The sequence below is a fragment of the Mus caroli genome, unplaced genomic scaffold (genome assembly GCF_978045245.1).
Source record: "Mus caroli unplaced genomic scaffold, Mus_caroli_1 scaffold_18, whole genome shotgun sequence".
Classification (NCBI taxonomy): Eukaryota; Metazoa; Chordata; class Mammalia; order Rodentia; family Muridae; genus Mus; species Mus caroli.
The window spans coordinates 9749246-9765000 of record NW_028227273.1 but is presented as its reverse complement, the minus strand read 5'-3'; the positions used below and the strand labels follow the sequence as shown (position 1 = coordinate 9765000).

At 44.6% G+C, this 15755-nt stretch overlaps 1 protein-coding gene across 1 annotated transcript in view; it reads left to right on the top strand.

Annotated features, from left to right (window-relative positions):
- Positions 1-15518, top strand: part of Slc3a1 (solute carrier family 3 member 1) — a 35427-nt gene extending 19909 nt beyond the window's left edge. The window contains exons 6-10 of the mRNA XM_021185737.3: positions 1210-1334; positions 3574-3769; positions 11229-11396; positions 12292-12408; positions 14899-15518. Of these exons, the coding sequence (XP_021041396.1) occupies positions 1210-1334; positions 3574-3769; positions 11229-11396; positions 12292-12408; positions 14899-15342 (1050 nt within the window). The 3' untranslated portion in view covers positions 15343-15518. The remainder of the gene's footprint in view (positions 1-1209; positions 1335-3573; positions 3770-11228; positions 11397-12291; positions 12409-14898) is intronic.
- Positions 15519-15755: the final 237 nt, after the last annotated feature.

Below are 15755 nucleotides of genomic sequence, written 5' to 3'. Positions count from 1 at the left end.
ATATGCATTCTTATCACTCATTAAATTAATCAGCTACCTATCAACCTATCTACTCTCCTACCTACCTACATACCTAATTAAAGAACAGTTGATTGTAAGATAATGTCATTAAGCAAAGGTTAGAATTAAGCCCACTATTACTATTGTTATTATTATTATTATTATTACTATATATTTTTTTGCTCACAACTTCTGGTAAGGCAGAAAACTGAAGACAAGAGGCAGTGTTAGCTGGTTTTCTCAAAGAGCGTTAGTTGTCTCTTGGAGAGACCTTGAAGCTACGTTGCTGATTGTAATGTAACGTGATGTAATCTGTCTTCAAGGCGACTCTAGCATCTGAAGGGTGTGAGACATTAGGAAAACCCCATGGTTAAAACACCCACCTCCCCATCAAACCCTTTCGTCTTCATAGGTGAAGTTCACCTACTCAAAGAGCGCTCACTGAACAGGCCACACGTCAGGTTGGGGCGGCTCAGCCAGTCTGTGTCCATCCCAGGGCCTTAGGTCACGTGAGCTGTAGTCTTTTGACTCTTCTAGTCCTGGGGAATGGACGTGTAGCAACGACTACTAGGAAACGATTGATCAATTAGTCGCTGATACCCTTAGATAGCCTAAGAGTAATAATGATGGGTGGAAACGGCAAGGAAAGAGTTAAATGTTGATGTCTTGGAAGCAGATGCGGTGGAGATGTGCAGCCACCTCTGCCTTCAGCAAGAATGTCTGAAGCAGTTATGCAGTTACATTTACAGGGATTTTGTAATTAGAGTTTTGATATCTGGTATAATTTAGTTTGCTAAAATGGGTGATAAACACTACTGTTCACTAGATTTTTTTTTTAATAATTTATTTTTACTTTCTGACCACTGGTATTTTAGCTTGCATGTATGTTGGGAGGGTGTCCAACCTCAGAGTTCAGTTCCAGACAGTTGTGAGCTGCCAGGTGGGTGCTAGAAATTGAACATGGGTCCTCTGGATGAGCAGCCAGTGCTCTTAGCTGCTGAGTCACCCCTCCTAACCCTGTTCACTAATTTCTTAAAAAGTTACCGATAGAAGAACTAATGCAACATTAAGGATTGTGAGCCTCTTGTGCACCAAAGTTTCTAGAACTACCATTGGGCAAGTATCTCCTTAGTCCACGGCGTCCTGCAAGGCGTGGGGCCTGTGTAGGTGTGAAATGGGGCTAATATCTCGCTGTCCTGCTTTCTCAAGGACACGGTGACCCAATACTCAGAGCTGTACCATGACTTCACCACTACTCAGGTGGGAATGCATGACATCGTCCGAGACTTCCGGCAGACCATGAACCAGTACAGCAGGGAGCCTGGCAGATACCGGTAACCACAGGCCCAAGTTAGATTCTAAAACGACCTGCAGAATTATAATTGTATTTTATTATTATTGTTGTTTTGTGTGTGTGTGTGTGTGTGTATATAATGTGTGTGTCAGGGCATGTGTGCCATGGTGCATAGAGCAATCTTGTGGTTCTTTAGTTCTTCCTTTTGTGTGAGTTTTGTACATGTGAGTATAGTGCCTTCATGGTCAAGAAGAGGGTGCTAATCCCCTGGAGGAGGAGTGACAGGGAGTTGTGTCACCTGGTGTGGGTGCTGGGAGGTGAACCTGGACCCTGTAACTGCGGAGCCATTTCTCCAGCCCCATGAGCTGTTATTTTTATCATTATTGCTGGGATTCTGTTCCTTGGATAGTGTGGGCTCAAACATTCCAACTGAACTGTTGACAGATCCCAGTGGTTAGCACAGCTGTGAGATCAAGGAACTGAGTGAGGTAGGGTCCTGCTCTGTAGCCTGGTGACCTTGGGGTTATCTGTTAGCAGAAATGGGTTTCTTATAAATAGGAGAGTAATAGTAACACGCTTTAGAGAACCTTTGTAAGGCCAGAGGCGACAATGTATTCAATCACTTACAACAGTATCTGGCCTGTAAGAAACTGTGAAGTTAGAAATTAAGAATCTCTAATATGAAAATCTAAACATTCTTGGGCCATTTGGAATTTTCTCACGTTGGAGTAGGAACTCTGAGCCAGTTAAAGCTCTATAGAGCTATTCTAAGAACATCAAAATCTTACACAATTGGAGATATATCTGGTGGTAAGAATCCTGGATAAAAGGTTTCACCTTGTATCACTAGGTAGCTAACCTGACAGAGTGAGTGAGAGCAGCTAAGAGCTCCCTCCCCTTGGAGAAGGCACTGGACTCAGGGAGTAATGGCAGATGTGGAAGAGAGTCGCCACATACTAACTGTGGTGCTCAGGAGGCAGAACAGGCAGATTTATCTTAAGCCTGAGGCCAGCCTGGGCTACAAAGAGAATCCCAGGATAGCCAGGCCTACACAGAGAGCTCTGTCTTGAGAAAAAGTAGAATGAAAAGAAGGAGGGGGGGGAGGAGACTGGGCTCCCCATCAGTGTGCCACCTTAGCCATTGAATGCAGCACTGATGGGGACAGTTCAGGTGGCCGTATCCTACTAAGTGGTTTTTCAGAGTGCATATCGATAACAAGGGGAAACCTTGCTACTGAAGCTATAGGCTGGAGATTCTAAGTAGATTCATGAGACTGTCCCAAGAAGGGCTTAAGACGTTAGAGTTTTAGTCAGAAAGCAGAGAGAGTATTGTTGGAGAACCACGTTCTGCATTTATGCATGTGACTCCCTTACTACAAATGGTAATTCTTTGAGAATTTCATACATGCATACAGTGCTGTGTGTGTGTGTGTGTGTAATTTTGATTATATTCAACCCCACTATCCATACACCACCCTCTCCCAACTTTATGGGTTTTTGTTTTTTGTTTTTTGTTTTTTTTTCTGAGACAGGGTTTCTCTGTGTAGCTCTGGCTGTCCTGGAACTCGCTCTGTAGACCAGGCTGGCCTTGAACTCAGAAATCCACCTGCCTCTGCCTCCCGAGTGCTGGGATTAAAGGCGTGCACCACCACGCCTGGCTTTATGTCCTCTTAAAAATAATCCACAGAGTCCACTGTATGCCGCTTACATACATTCATGCATGTGGGAGCATGTACTGGACTGTGGCCAGCATACCAGGAGCCACACCCTTAAAGTAAATGGACTCTCCCTTTCCTACCAGCCATTGCTGTCAGTGGCTTCTCAGCTAGGGGTAGGCCAGCTCATGATGGATCCTTTTCCCTCCATGTTAGAATGTTGACTGGCTCCCTCCTGTGTCAGCACCATAGCCGCTGCGAGACTGTACGCACGTGCAGCTGCTGTATCCAGAGGTGCTGTCTTGCTTCAGTCCTCCAGGACTTCTGCCTCTTTCGATCTCTCTGTCCCCTCTTCTGTGATGGTCCCTGAGCCTTGCAAAGATGTGTGATATATATGTCCAGTTTGTGGCTGAAGCTCCACAAACACTGAATCTCTGAACTTCGACCTCTTGTTTCTGTGTTAACTGCCACTGTCCGAAGCTGCTAAACTCTAATTGAGGTCTGAGACTGCACTGATCTGTGAGGGGCCCCCACATCTCATCTGCAGTGAGCTCTAAGTGGCTGCTGAGTTGTCCCCACTCTTTTGTCGGCAGCTGAAGACAGCAAAGTTTGCCAATTCTTCCAGGTTCATGGGGGCCGAAGCCTCATCTGAGAGCATCGAGAGGACCATGATGTACTATGGCTTGCCATTTATCCAGGAAGCCGACTTTCCTTTCAACAAGTACTTCACCACAATAGGCACTCTCTCTGGGCATACTGTATATGAAGTTATCACATCCTGGATGGAAAACATGCCTGAAGGAAAATGGCCCAATTGGATGGTAAGCCCGCATGCACAGCACACAGCCATCCGTTACACTTCCTGCACCTGTACCCTGACTGTACACCTCTGTTTCTAAGTGACCTTGCTCAGTGTGAGTGGTTAAGTCTGTCCTGGCTTCTGACTAGGCCTGTCTTAGTCAGGGTTTCTATTGCTGTGACGAGACACCATGACCAAAAAGCAAGTTGGGAAGGGAAGGAAAGGAGGAAATTTGGTTCAGACTCTGCACTGTAGTCCATCAATGGAGGAAGTCAGGACAGGAACTCAGACAGGGGAGGAAGCTGGAGGCAGGAGCTGATGCAGAGGCCATGGAGAACTGCTGCTTGCTGGCTTGCTCCTCATGGCTTGCTCAGACTGCTTTGTTATAGAACCGAGGAGCACCAGCTCAGGGATGGCACCACCCACACATAAAGGGCTGGGACCTCCTCCATCAATCATTAATTAGGAAAAATGTCCTCCAGGCTGGCCTCCAGTCCAGTCTTATGGTGACACTTTCTCAATAAGGTTCCCTCCTCTCAGGTGACTGTAACTTGTGCCAGTTGATGTGAAACTGTGTAGCACAGGGCTCTTATAACGAAGGGGAGGACATGGTCCACACAACTAGATCAATATTTAATGAGTGCTTATCGACGCTCACTAAACTTGCCCAGGGATGGCTATGAAACCATGATTTTTATCTCGCAGTTTATGATCCCAGTGCAGTCAGGTTTCCAGTGTGGAAGGCTACGAGTCAGGGTAGCTTTTGTGGCCTAGAGTGCCATGGAAGGGGCTGTGAAGCACAGAGATTCTAGAAGATTCTTCCCCTTCTACACACAGCCTGTGCTCCTAGGAGGTGAAGCAAGAGTATATCTGGATGGAGCCCTGTAGGCACCTGGAAGCCCAGAGAGTGCCGGTGTCTAACACAGCAAGGGCACACATTACAATAGGACACACAGGTAGAAACCGAGCGCAAGGCTCTTCTGGGAGTGAAGGCAGCAGATGTGGAACCTTCCCTAGAGGTCAGGAAGTGAGGGCTGAGTGTGAAGAAACAGGACATTCCTGACCACTACAGCAGTCTACTGTCCTCACTGCCACTACTTTAGAGACACTGTGCCTTGTCACACACTACATTTACATATTTACAATCTCTTCACTATGAATTCATCTTCTTGCTTTTCTTTCTTTTCATTCATTCTTCCCTCCCCTCCCCTCCCCTCCCCTCCCCTCCCCTCCCCTCCCCTCCCCTCCCCTCCCCTCCCCTCCCCTCCCCTCCCCTCCCCTCCCCTCCCCTCCCCTCCCCTCTTCTTTCCTTTCAGGGTTTCTCTGTGTAGCCCTGGCTATCCTGGAACTCACTCTGTAGACCAGACTGTCCTTGAGCTCAGAGATCCTCCTGCCTCTGCCTCCCGAGTGGTGGGATTAAAGGCGTAACCCCCACTGCTAGAAATTAATTTTAGTTTACTACATTTTCTTGTATTACACACTCAAGTATTTTAAAACTTTTTGACATTTGTAATTTCTCGGGTTCAAGAGTCACCACACAGCTATATGAACACTGATCTCAGTTAAGCAGGAATAGTTTATTGAATGCATACTCTAATACTGGTCAGACCAGGGACATAGCTCACAATTATTTGAATTATGATAATGGATATCTTTTTCTGTCAGCTTATAGAGGCAAAGCAATAACAACAAGAACAAACCAACCCACAAACCCCACAATGAGTTCATGCCCAGTGGTCAATTCTGATTGAAGATATTTCAGACCTAACAGTTCATACTGACCTCTGATTTGATGGGTCCTATGTAAAGCTTTGTGAGTTTCTTAAGATTAGCAAACCTCATATAGAACATTCAGAATAAAACGGGGCGTGTGGTCAGCATGTCCTTGAGCCAAGTTGCTCTCTGTGTCAATGACTGGCAGGCATGCTACAGCAACAATATGAAATATCTGGCCTACCATAACAGGAATAATACAATATACATACAAGCATTCAGCTGTACAAGTTTTTCCTGTATATCCTCCTGTATCCTGTTCTCCTTCTTTTAAGAATTATCTTACCTTTTCATCTTGAAAGTGAAGAGCTGGTGCTGGAGAGATGGCTCAGCGGTTAAGAGCACTGGTTGCTCTTCCAGAGGACCTGAGTTCAATTCCCAGCAACCACATGGTGGCTCACAATCATCTGTAATGGGATCTGATGTCCTCTTCTGGTGTGTTTGAAGATAGTGACAGTGTACTCATATACATATAATAAATAAATAAATCTTTAAAAAGAGAAAGAGAGAGAGAGAGAGAGAGAGAGAAAGGAAGGAAGGAAGGAAGGAAGGAAGGAAGGAAGGAAGGAAGGAAGGAAGGAAGGAAGGAAGAAAAATAGGAAGTGAAGAGCCAGCTAGCCATGGTGACACATCCCTGTCATCCCGCTGAACTCTGGGGTCAGAAGTAGGTAGATCTCTATGAACTCAAGGCAAGCCTGATCTACACAGAGACTCCCGGGCTGGCAAGGTTACACAGTGAGACCCTGACACACACACACACACACACACACACACACACACACACAAAGAGAGAGAGAGAGAGAGAGAGAGAGAGAGAGAGAGAGAGAGAGAGAGAGAGAGAGAGAGAGAGAGAGAGAGAGAGAGAGAGATCCACAATGCCACAATGCCCTGGACTGTATCCTGTCATTGTGGTCGGTCTACTTGCCCTGTCATGTCCAATGCCAGGTCTTTTGCGGAGATGGCGGGAGTATGCTGTCAAGCCTTGTTTTGCATGAGGCTGGGGTTGGAATACAGAGCTGCCATGCTTGCCAGCATGGGCTCTCTACCAACTCCTGCAGCCACAGGCCTGGTCCTCATTTTTAAACGTGACCACTTGGCCCTTTTCCTCTTGAGATTTCTTTCCCACACATGTGCAGGATATGTCCCACAGGTCTCAGAGGTGCTGCTCAGTTGTCTCCATTCTCCTCTTTCTTGTTTTCAGTTTAGCTGTTTCAGCTGACCTGTTTTCAAGCCTTCTGAGCCCACTTGCAATTTAGACCTGTCATGCTCTTTTAGGTAAATTTAAATTTCTGTCAGTGTGCTTTTCAGGTCCAAACATCCTAGTTAATTCTTTTCATAATTATCCACATTAGTATGGTTGAGGCATGATTCTCATGCTTGCAATTCTTAAGATACAGCTCAAGTTCTTTGGAAATATATATAGTTCTTTGGAAATATATATATATATATATATATGTATATATATATATGGCGCATATATAGGATCTATCTATCTATCTATCTATCTATCACATACTTAGGATGCACAACACAACACACACATACACATACATGATTTAAAGGCTTTGTCTAGTAAGTCTCAGTGTCTTTTGTGTCATTTATAAATTTTACATATAAAACTAAAGACAATAACAGTCTTTTAAACATTTTTATAATTTAGTTTTTTATATTCTCTCTCTCTCTCTTTTTCTTTCTTTCTGTTTGCCTGTCTTGTCTATCTGTCTGTCTGTCGAGACAGGGTTTCTCTGTGTAGTCCTGGCTATCTTAGTACCCACTCTTCAGACCAGGCTGGCTTCGAACTCACAGAGATCTACCTTCCTCTGGGATTAAAGCTGTGTTCTTTTTAATTTAGCTTAGTTTTGTTTTTTTTTTTAAATCTTAGCAACATTTTCCATCAACTTTCCCATATTTATGTTATGGCCATATTTTTGTTACTTTGTATGTCTTTCAGGTTTTGTGTGTCTGTGTGTATAGACCTGGTTATTTTAGTATAAAATATAGTATGGTACATAGTAGTATAATAGGGTAATTCTAGAAATGATATTTTTCTCTGTGTAGTGTTTGTTGTCTTGTTCTTTAGTTGCTCTCTTAGATGGGTTCTATAAAGTTTGTGTCCTTTGTTTTGTGTGGCCAGGGAAGTCTCTGCTTTGTAAATTAGTAACTGAAGATACCTTTAAAAAAAAAAAAAGGCTTCATATCTGTGTATGTGTGTATGTCTGTTGTGTGTGAGTATTAGCCCAGTGTTTGTGGAGCCAAAGCGGGTGTTGGATCCCATGGAGGGGAAGTTACAAGTAGATGTGAGCCGCCCGATGTAGAGCTTGGGAACCAAATTGCAGTATTTGCTTTTAGCCACTGAGCCACTTCTCCAGCCTGGGGGAGATGCTTTAGATGGGCTGATTGATGCTCTTCCTGCGGCTGCCGAGGGGTTCTTTGTGTATAGTGACAAACTTCCAGCACTAACCTCACAGCTCTGCCTTGGTCTTCTCTTTCTTTTTTCTTTTCTTTCTTTCTTTCTTTCTTCCTTCCTTCCTTCCTTCCTTCCTTCCTTCCTTCCTTCCTTCCTTCCTTCCTTCCTTCCTTCCTTCCTTCCTTTCTTTCTTTCTTTTTTGGTTTTTCGAGACGGGAATAGCTCTGGCTGTCCTGGAACTCACTCTGTAGACCAGGCTGGCCTCGAACTCAGAAATCCGCCTGCCTCTACCTCCCGAGTGCGAGTGCTGGGATTAAAGGCATGCGCCACCACTCCTGGCGAACGGTCTTCTCTTTCTACTTGCACTGAGCCTTAAGTCAGCTGAGAAAAAAGATTAGACAGAGCCTTCCCAGGCCTTCCTGGAACTTCCTGGAACAGCTGGAGACCCTCTTCAGAGTCTCGGGCAACTCCTTCCCCAATTGTTTCTTCTCGTTCTTCTGGGCCTTAGTTTAGCCTCCGGGGCTATAATGTCATGGCCACGCAAAGCCAAAATGTTCTCACAACTATTACTAGGAGTGAGGCTGTAGCTGTTTGCATAGTTAATCCTGAGTTAGGTTAGGCAAACACTCAAGCTAAAGTGAGCCGCAGTGAAGTTGACACAGTAGCCGTTCCCAGACAATGCAGCATCCATTGGACCCTAACCCCGTGCATGGCTTTATGCCTCTGTTTTTAGTGGTGTCTTGTAGGGCTGTGGAGCATATTGTGGACTTAAACAGAGGGGAATTAGGGAAAGTTTAATCACTATTGATCCGAAGCTCACTGTTCTTTGCTGGGTAAGTTAATTGCCAGTGGAATTGCCACTGCCTTTAGTTAATTTTAAGCATTCTGAAAAATGTGGACTTTTAGTTTTTGCTAACATTTTCCTTATTTGGGAGATTCTTTTAAAAGAAATTGATTCATTTTCTTGGTGGTGCTGGACTTTGACCCCAGGTCCTCACTCCACCAACGACCTGAGGTCTGTGGCCTTTAAGGAGCCGTTTTCAGATCCTTATTTGGCAGTTGTCTGTACCCCTAATGTCACAGCTTTTGGAATGTTGTTTTAGCAGTGACTGAAAGTATTTTGACAGTTTCTAGTGTCCCAGGTGCCTGGGATTGTCCTCAGTCTGTGAGGTCAAGAGGGTCTGTGCCCACCACTTTGAGCCACTCAGGGAAAGATAGTCCTCTTTCAATTCCGAAACGGAAGAACTTACTGTGTCCAGACGAGCTGAGAAATAAGTTTACCCAATTGCTAAGAGCCCTGAGAAGGAGACAATAGATGACTGAATTTTCTGGCCATAAAACTAGAAAATCACTTTATAATGATTCCCAAAGATGCAGTAAAGGGGGTTATCTTAGCACGTTTAAGGAAAGGAAGCCGCCTCCTTTTCCAGATTGTAGCTATCAAGTTTTCAGCCACATGCTGCTTGTCCGGCATACTGTAACTTGAATACTGCCCTTTCTCCACGTTCCTTCATCTGTGAAATGGACACAGTTGTTGGCACACTGCTGTGTGAGGGGTAGGAAAGTGCTCAGTCTGTCCACTGGACCCAGCTGCAGGGAAGAAAAGAGAACCAGGTACTTCTGTAAACTGCACAGGTTCCAATATGTAACCGGAACATTTACCACGTGGTAAATATGTCATACAGAGTTGCAGAGTATGGCAGAAAATTCCAGCTTAGATTATGCACTTTTTTTTTTTGAGACAGTCTCGTTCTGTAGCCTACACTGATCTCAGATTCATGACCTCGCCATCTGGGCTCCTCATATGCCTTGGGATTACAAGCATGAGTCATCATGCGGCGTTTTATAAATTTCTTTGTAAGAACTAACTTACCTTTTGTCTTGGTGTGTGTGCACATTCATATATGTGTGTGCATGTTCATACATGTATGTGTGTGTGTGTTTGTGCACAGGTGAATATGTTGCTCCTTTGTCTGTCCACCTCGACTTTTGAGGTCTCTCACTGGGGCCTGGGGCTCTAATTGTCTGATCAATGCCCCAGGGATCTGCCCATAGCCCCCACCTCCCCAGTGATGGGGGTACTAGGATGTGCCGCCAAACCTGCCATTTTGCATGGATGCTGGGATCAAATTCAGGGCTCACACGTACTTTAACTACCTGAGCTCTCCCCCTGGTTTCCCACTTTGCCTCTAGAAACTGGTTTTGGATTCTTAGAATCTCAAAACAGTTGAAGTCTGGGAATCGCTGCACCAACCACTCAAACTCCAGTCTCAGTCAAGCAAGCGTAGTTTATTGAACACACACCCCGAGATTGATCCATCAGGACCACAGACCAGACTTGGAAAATGATTTGTGACCATGAATATTTCTCAGGGCCAGCTTATAGAGGCAAAACTTACCATGAGCTCACGTTCAGGTGCAGAAAATGCTGCCCAGTGGTTAGCTCAAGCCATTTTAGGTAGCTAGACAAAACAGTTCTAATTGGCCTTTTATTTTGATTGGTCCTAAGTGGAGCTTATGGCTGTGGAATTTCCAAGAAAAACAAACCTCAGACTATAACAGGGCATGTGGTCAGCTTGACCTTGCTCTGAGTCAAGTTATTTTTCTGTGTCAGTAACGTTGGCTGGCAGGTGTGGACCAAAATGGCAATAGTTATGCTGGGGGAGGGGGGGAGCGGGGAGCAGGCTTCAACAAAAATCAATACACAGTAGATGTCCCTGTCTTTTTAACCTAGTTTGAGTTCTCTCTCTCTCTCTCTCTCTCTCTCCACCCTCCTTTTCTGCAAATTGCTCTGTAGATCAGGCTGGCCTCCAACTCACAGAGATCTACCTTCCTCTCAAATTCTGGGATTAATGGGGTGCACAGGCACTTTGTAGCTCTGCTTTCTTACAGAATTTAGGGTCCCCAACCCAGGAATGGCACTGCAGGTGCACAGTGGGCTGGGCCATTGCACATTAGCTACCAAGTAAGAAAATGCTGTATAGGCTTGCCTGCAGCCCAATCTTATGGGGACATTTTCTCAATGGAGGTTCCTTCCTCTCGGGTGACACTAGCTTGTGTTATGTCAATATAATACTAGCCAGCACAACAAGCAAGGTAGCACAAGGTCAGTTACACAGCAGGTGGTCTGCTCAGGACCCATCTCTGGGCTTCCTGATAGAGGTGCTTGGTTTTTTGTTTGTTTGTTTTTTTTAAATATTCTTTTAGTGACCTTCAGCTTGGCTTTCCATTTCAAGCAGGGTTATAAATCTTTCATGGAATCATGTGTAGAGGTGTGCTCTTAAAACCATTTGCCTTTCAGACTGGCGGACCGGAGACTCCTCGGCTGACTTCTCGAGTAGGGAGTGAGTATGTCAACGCCATGAACATGCTCCTGTTCACACTCCCGGGAACGCCCATCACTTACTATGGAGAAGAAATCGGGATGGGAGACATTTCCGTTACAAACTTCAACGAGAGCTATGATAGCGTAAGTATGATAGGCTTTTTAGCTGTGGGCCACCGCTACACGGCCAGCCGTTCTCACTGCTGTTCGCATTGCTGTCTCGGCCAGTCTCCACTGCCGAGTCGGGGTCATCTGCTTTCTTGGTGGTCAAGGAGCTCACTTAGATGCCACCTTCCGAGCCACAAAACTGAGCTTCTTGGACAGAACGAGGGACCCTGCAGGGTCTGAGGGGACCAGCGACTGTCTTTGTATATTATTCCTTGTCCTCTCCCTCAACTACTTATGGACTCAGATCTGGCTTTCGACCTGTTAAGTGATCACAGCCCTGCCTTGTCCTGTTACCCTTGTGTGGCTGTGTTTTTGCTTGGGGATGTGGCTCTCATGTCGAGTTGCTGGATAGATGACATCCTGACCTTTTAATCTGGGCAGTTCGCTTTCACTTGTGTGACATTTTCCTTAAAACTTGGCTAATTGAAACTTTTCCTACCGGCAGTTCACTGTGCGGGGGGTGTCCACACAGTTATCAGGGTGGATGCAGGAGCCAGGTGCAGGTCATGGTCAGGGTCGTCTGTCAGTGCTCTCTTACATCAGTTTATCACAGGGGGATGGGGTGTCATGAATTGATAGTGGAATATTCTAAAATCTTCTTTTATTTTTTGGACAAAAAGCAGTAGATTCCCAAACATTCAAAGTTCAGTTTGGAAAAGTGAATTTCTGATCAAGGAGATTACTGGCTATTTTCGAACTGAAAGCACAATGCTGACCTATCTGTGTATGTTGAGGCTCCTCCATCACAAAAGCCAGGGAGTGCTGACATCAGTTCAGAGCTGAAGGGACAATCAGGAAGAAGCCAGAAAGGGCCAGACGGCATTTCTTGTACTAATTCGATCCTTGCTTCCTTTCTGGTCTTTCAACATAGACTACCCTTCTCTCCAAGTCACCGATGCAGTGGGACAATAGTTCAAACGCTGGGTTTACTGAGGCCAACCACACCTGGCTACCCACAAACTCTGACTACCACACCGTCAATGTGGATGTAAGTACCGATAAACACGTTACATGCATTTAGAACAAGGAATGGGGTTTCACCTGGGTTGCCAACATCCTGAGCAGGTGGGAAACCTTGACAGAGACTGTTAGACTCGATCACAGACTCTTGCAATTTTCAGTTTGTAAGGAGTTTGGAAGCCATGTTTTTGGTGGAACATGACCTGGTATACTAGCACCCCATGAAAACCACTTATCATATTTAGTTCTTCACTAAAATGTCTGTGCCTGAGAGTTCCCAGGTACAATGGGAATCTTCCAGACGTCTTTACAGAAAGCCTGCCTACCCTTTCTCTAGAACTTATTATAAAGTGGCCACTAGGTCTTAAAGGACTAGGAGACATAAATGTGTACTATCAGGGGATAGGGACTGTATACCAAATAATCTGGTAGAAGTCTCTTACGGAGAAATCTAAATAAAAGAATACTATGATTATAAATAAAAAATAAAACGAGGCTTCAGGGGGATGAAAGAAGGTACTGACATATACAAATGGGTCGAATTCTTGGTAAAAGTATTTGGATTAGTTAAGACAAAATCCAGATATGAGAGATAGCTAAAAGAAAAGACACAGATAATTAACAGTACTGCAGGCCACTGTAATGGAAGAAAGCTTGCAATTTAGCTATCAAAAGAACGCTTATACTTTCTGATTTAATAGTTTACTCTTACATGTATGCATATTCACATATGTGCAGATGGTACATACGGAAGGTCTTGTCTATGGCACTGTTTGCAAGAGAAGTGTTAGTGATGACTCTCTGTCTGTCTGACAGAAGCTAATTCATTAGCTCATGGTACTAAGATGTAACTCTCGGGGCAAAGAATGGCTGCACAGGTGAGAGAAAGCACTTTTTTTCTTTTTGGTCTGAAGATAGGGTTTCTCCGTGTAGCTCTGGCTGTCCTGGAACTCACTCTGTAGACCAGGCTGGTCTTGAACTCAGAAATCCGCCTGCCTCTGCCTCCCAAGTGCTGGGATTAAAGGTCTGTGCCACCATGGAGAACACTTTTAACATATATAAATACAGCACATGATGGTCCATGGCCCCATATGTAAACATGCCTACAGATGCTTGCAGTAGCTTGGGGTTACCATTTCATGATACCTAATCATTTCAAGATTGCCTTGAATATATTCTTCTTGCAACTGAAGTTTATGTGTATGCATTTCCTAGAGAAAAAAAGACTTTCAGAAAGAAGTAGGCTTGGAAATATTTAATAGCAGACTAAATAGAATTCAGTATGAAAGCAGTATATGAGAGAAATGCAGTTTTCAAACAGTGAAAAGCATTGAAGAGTCCACCAAACCCCACAAATCTTTATGCATGTTAGCTGAAGCTTCAAGATATATCAAACAAGTACTTTGAGAAATGCAAAGAGAAAGAGACAAACCCACGATTACAGAGAGAGTTCACGGAGAGACGAGAAGGACAGTGCCCTGGGCCCTCGTTTGAGCGGCACCAAGCGGCTTCTCGTGTGTCATCTAAGCTACTGAGAGAGCAACAACACGGACAGCCACACACACGGACCAGGAACACTTCGTGCCTGATAACAGAACGGACATGATTAAACATCCATGAGATAGTCATTAAATACACATTATTAAGCATCTACTGGAAAAGAACTACAGTAACAATGGCGACAACTGCCCCGCCCGAGATGCGGCTGGCAAGAGTGTCATGAGAGAACATTACTGTTGATTTGGCAACAGCTACGAATAATTTAGCATTATGTATTGAATGTGCATACCCTTTGACACGGGAATTATCTGTCTGATAATCTATCTTAAATAAATACTGTAAAAGGGAGGGGGAATGAGAACGTATGAGCATACTAGATGGGCGGGCGAGTGCTCACTTGGAAGGGAACAGAAGGAAGGTGAGCCCGTTTAGTGTTGTGTGCCAGACAATGACACCTGGGGGAATGAGGTATCAGAAATGCTTATGAGAAAAGGTAGGGCAGCATGACATCAGGTATGTTTGTGTAGCTGTAAAATACACTCACATCTTTAGTGGACAAAAGCTATCTTTTATGGCCAGCAGAAAGCAAGCAAAAGTAGCCTTGCTAACTTGCATCTCAGACTCTGCAGTGTGCAGTGTTCTTTCTATCCTCAGCGATCTGAGAATCCACATCTGCACAATAGTGCCCTTTAGGTCAGCTTACAGATGAGAACCAAGTCCAAGACCCCTAGGATGGTGGCTTTTTCTTCCAAGTTAAATGACCTGAGCGGAGTCAGGCTGGGCTCCTGCAGCTCTAAGATGTGGGTGCACAGTGAATACTGAAATGATTCTCAGACACGAAGAAAATTGGAATTTGTAATTGACTTTAGGACAAACTATTTATAAATGCTTTATAATTGGGCAGTTATTTACTTATTTGGACAGTGTAAAGGGCAAACAGAAGCAAGGTTTTTTTTTGGGGGGGGGGTGGATAATTCTTAAAATCAAACATTTATGTCAATATTTTTTTAAAAAACAGGTCCAAAAGACCCAGCCAAGCTCAGCACTGAGGCTGTATCAGGATTTGAGTCTACTCCATGCTACAGAGCTGGTTCTCAGCAGGGGCTGGTTTTGCCTCTTGAGAGACGACAGTCACTCTGTTGTGTACACAAGAGAGCTGGACGGCATAGATAAAGTCTTCCTTGTGGTTCTGAATTTTGGAGAATCATCAACTGTGCTAAATCTACAGGAGATCATTTCAGATCTTCCTACAGAACTGAGAATAAGGTTAAGTACCAACTCAGCCTCCAGAGGCAGTGATGTTGACACCCGTGCCATTTCCCTGGAGAAGGGAGAGGGCCTGGTCTTGGAGCACAGCATGAAGGCTCCCCTCCATCAGCAGGCCGCTTTCAGAGACAGTTGCTTTGTTTCCAATCGGGCGTGCTACTCCAGTGCACTGGACATCCTCTATAGCTCGTGTTAGGAAGGAAGCTCCCTAAGAGATGGCCACCCAAAACGTCACGTACGCACAGGGCTGAGCAGACTCATGAATGGCATCAATTCTTTGATATTTCTGTAGCACAAATGCACTGTTTTAAGTAAGAGTCTTAAATGTTTGAAAGAACAATAAAATGTTTAAAAGATTATGCCAAAATATTAAAGCATTTAAATATGAAGAATGCTATTCTTTTCTTTAAAGTGGAGTTGTGGAAATTGCAAGGTGACTCACAGCCACAGTGCCTAAAAATATTCACTAGCAAAGGGGAAGGATTTTGAATTGTAAAATTCTGTTAAAAGACTGATTGGGAGGCCAGGCGTTCTCCTCTTCTCCTGCTCCAGTCCTTCTGGCTCCCTTCTCTCCATCCAACTAAGGAACATGATGGGAAATGACTTTCC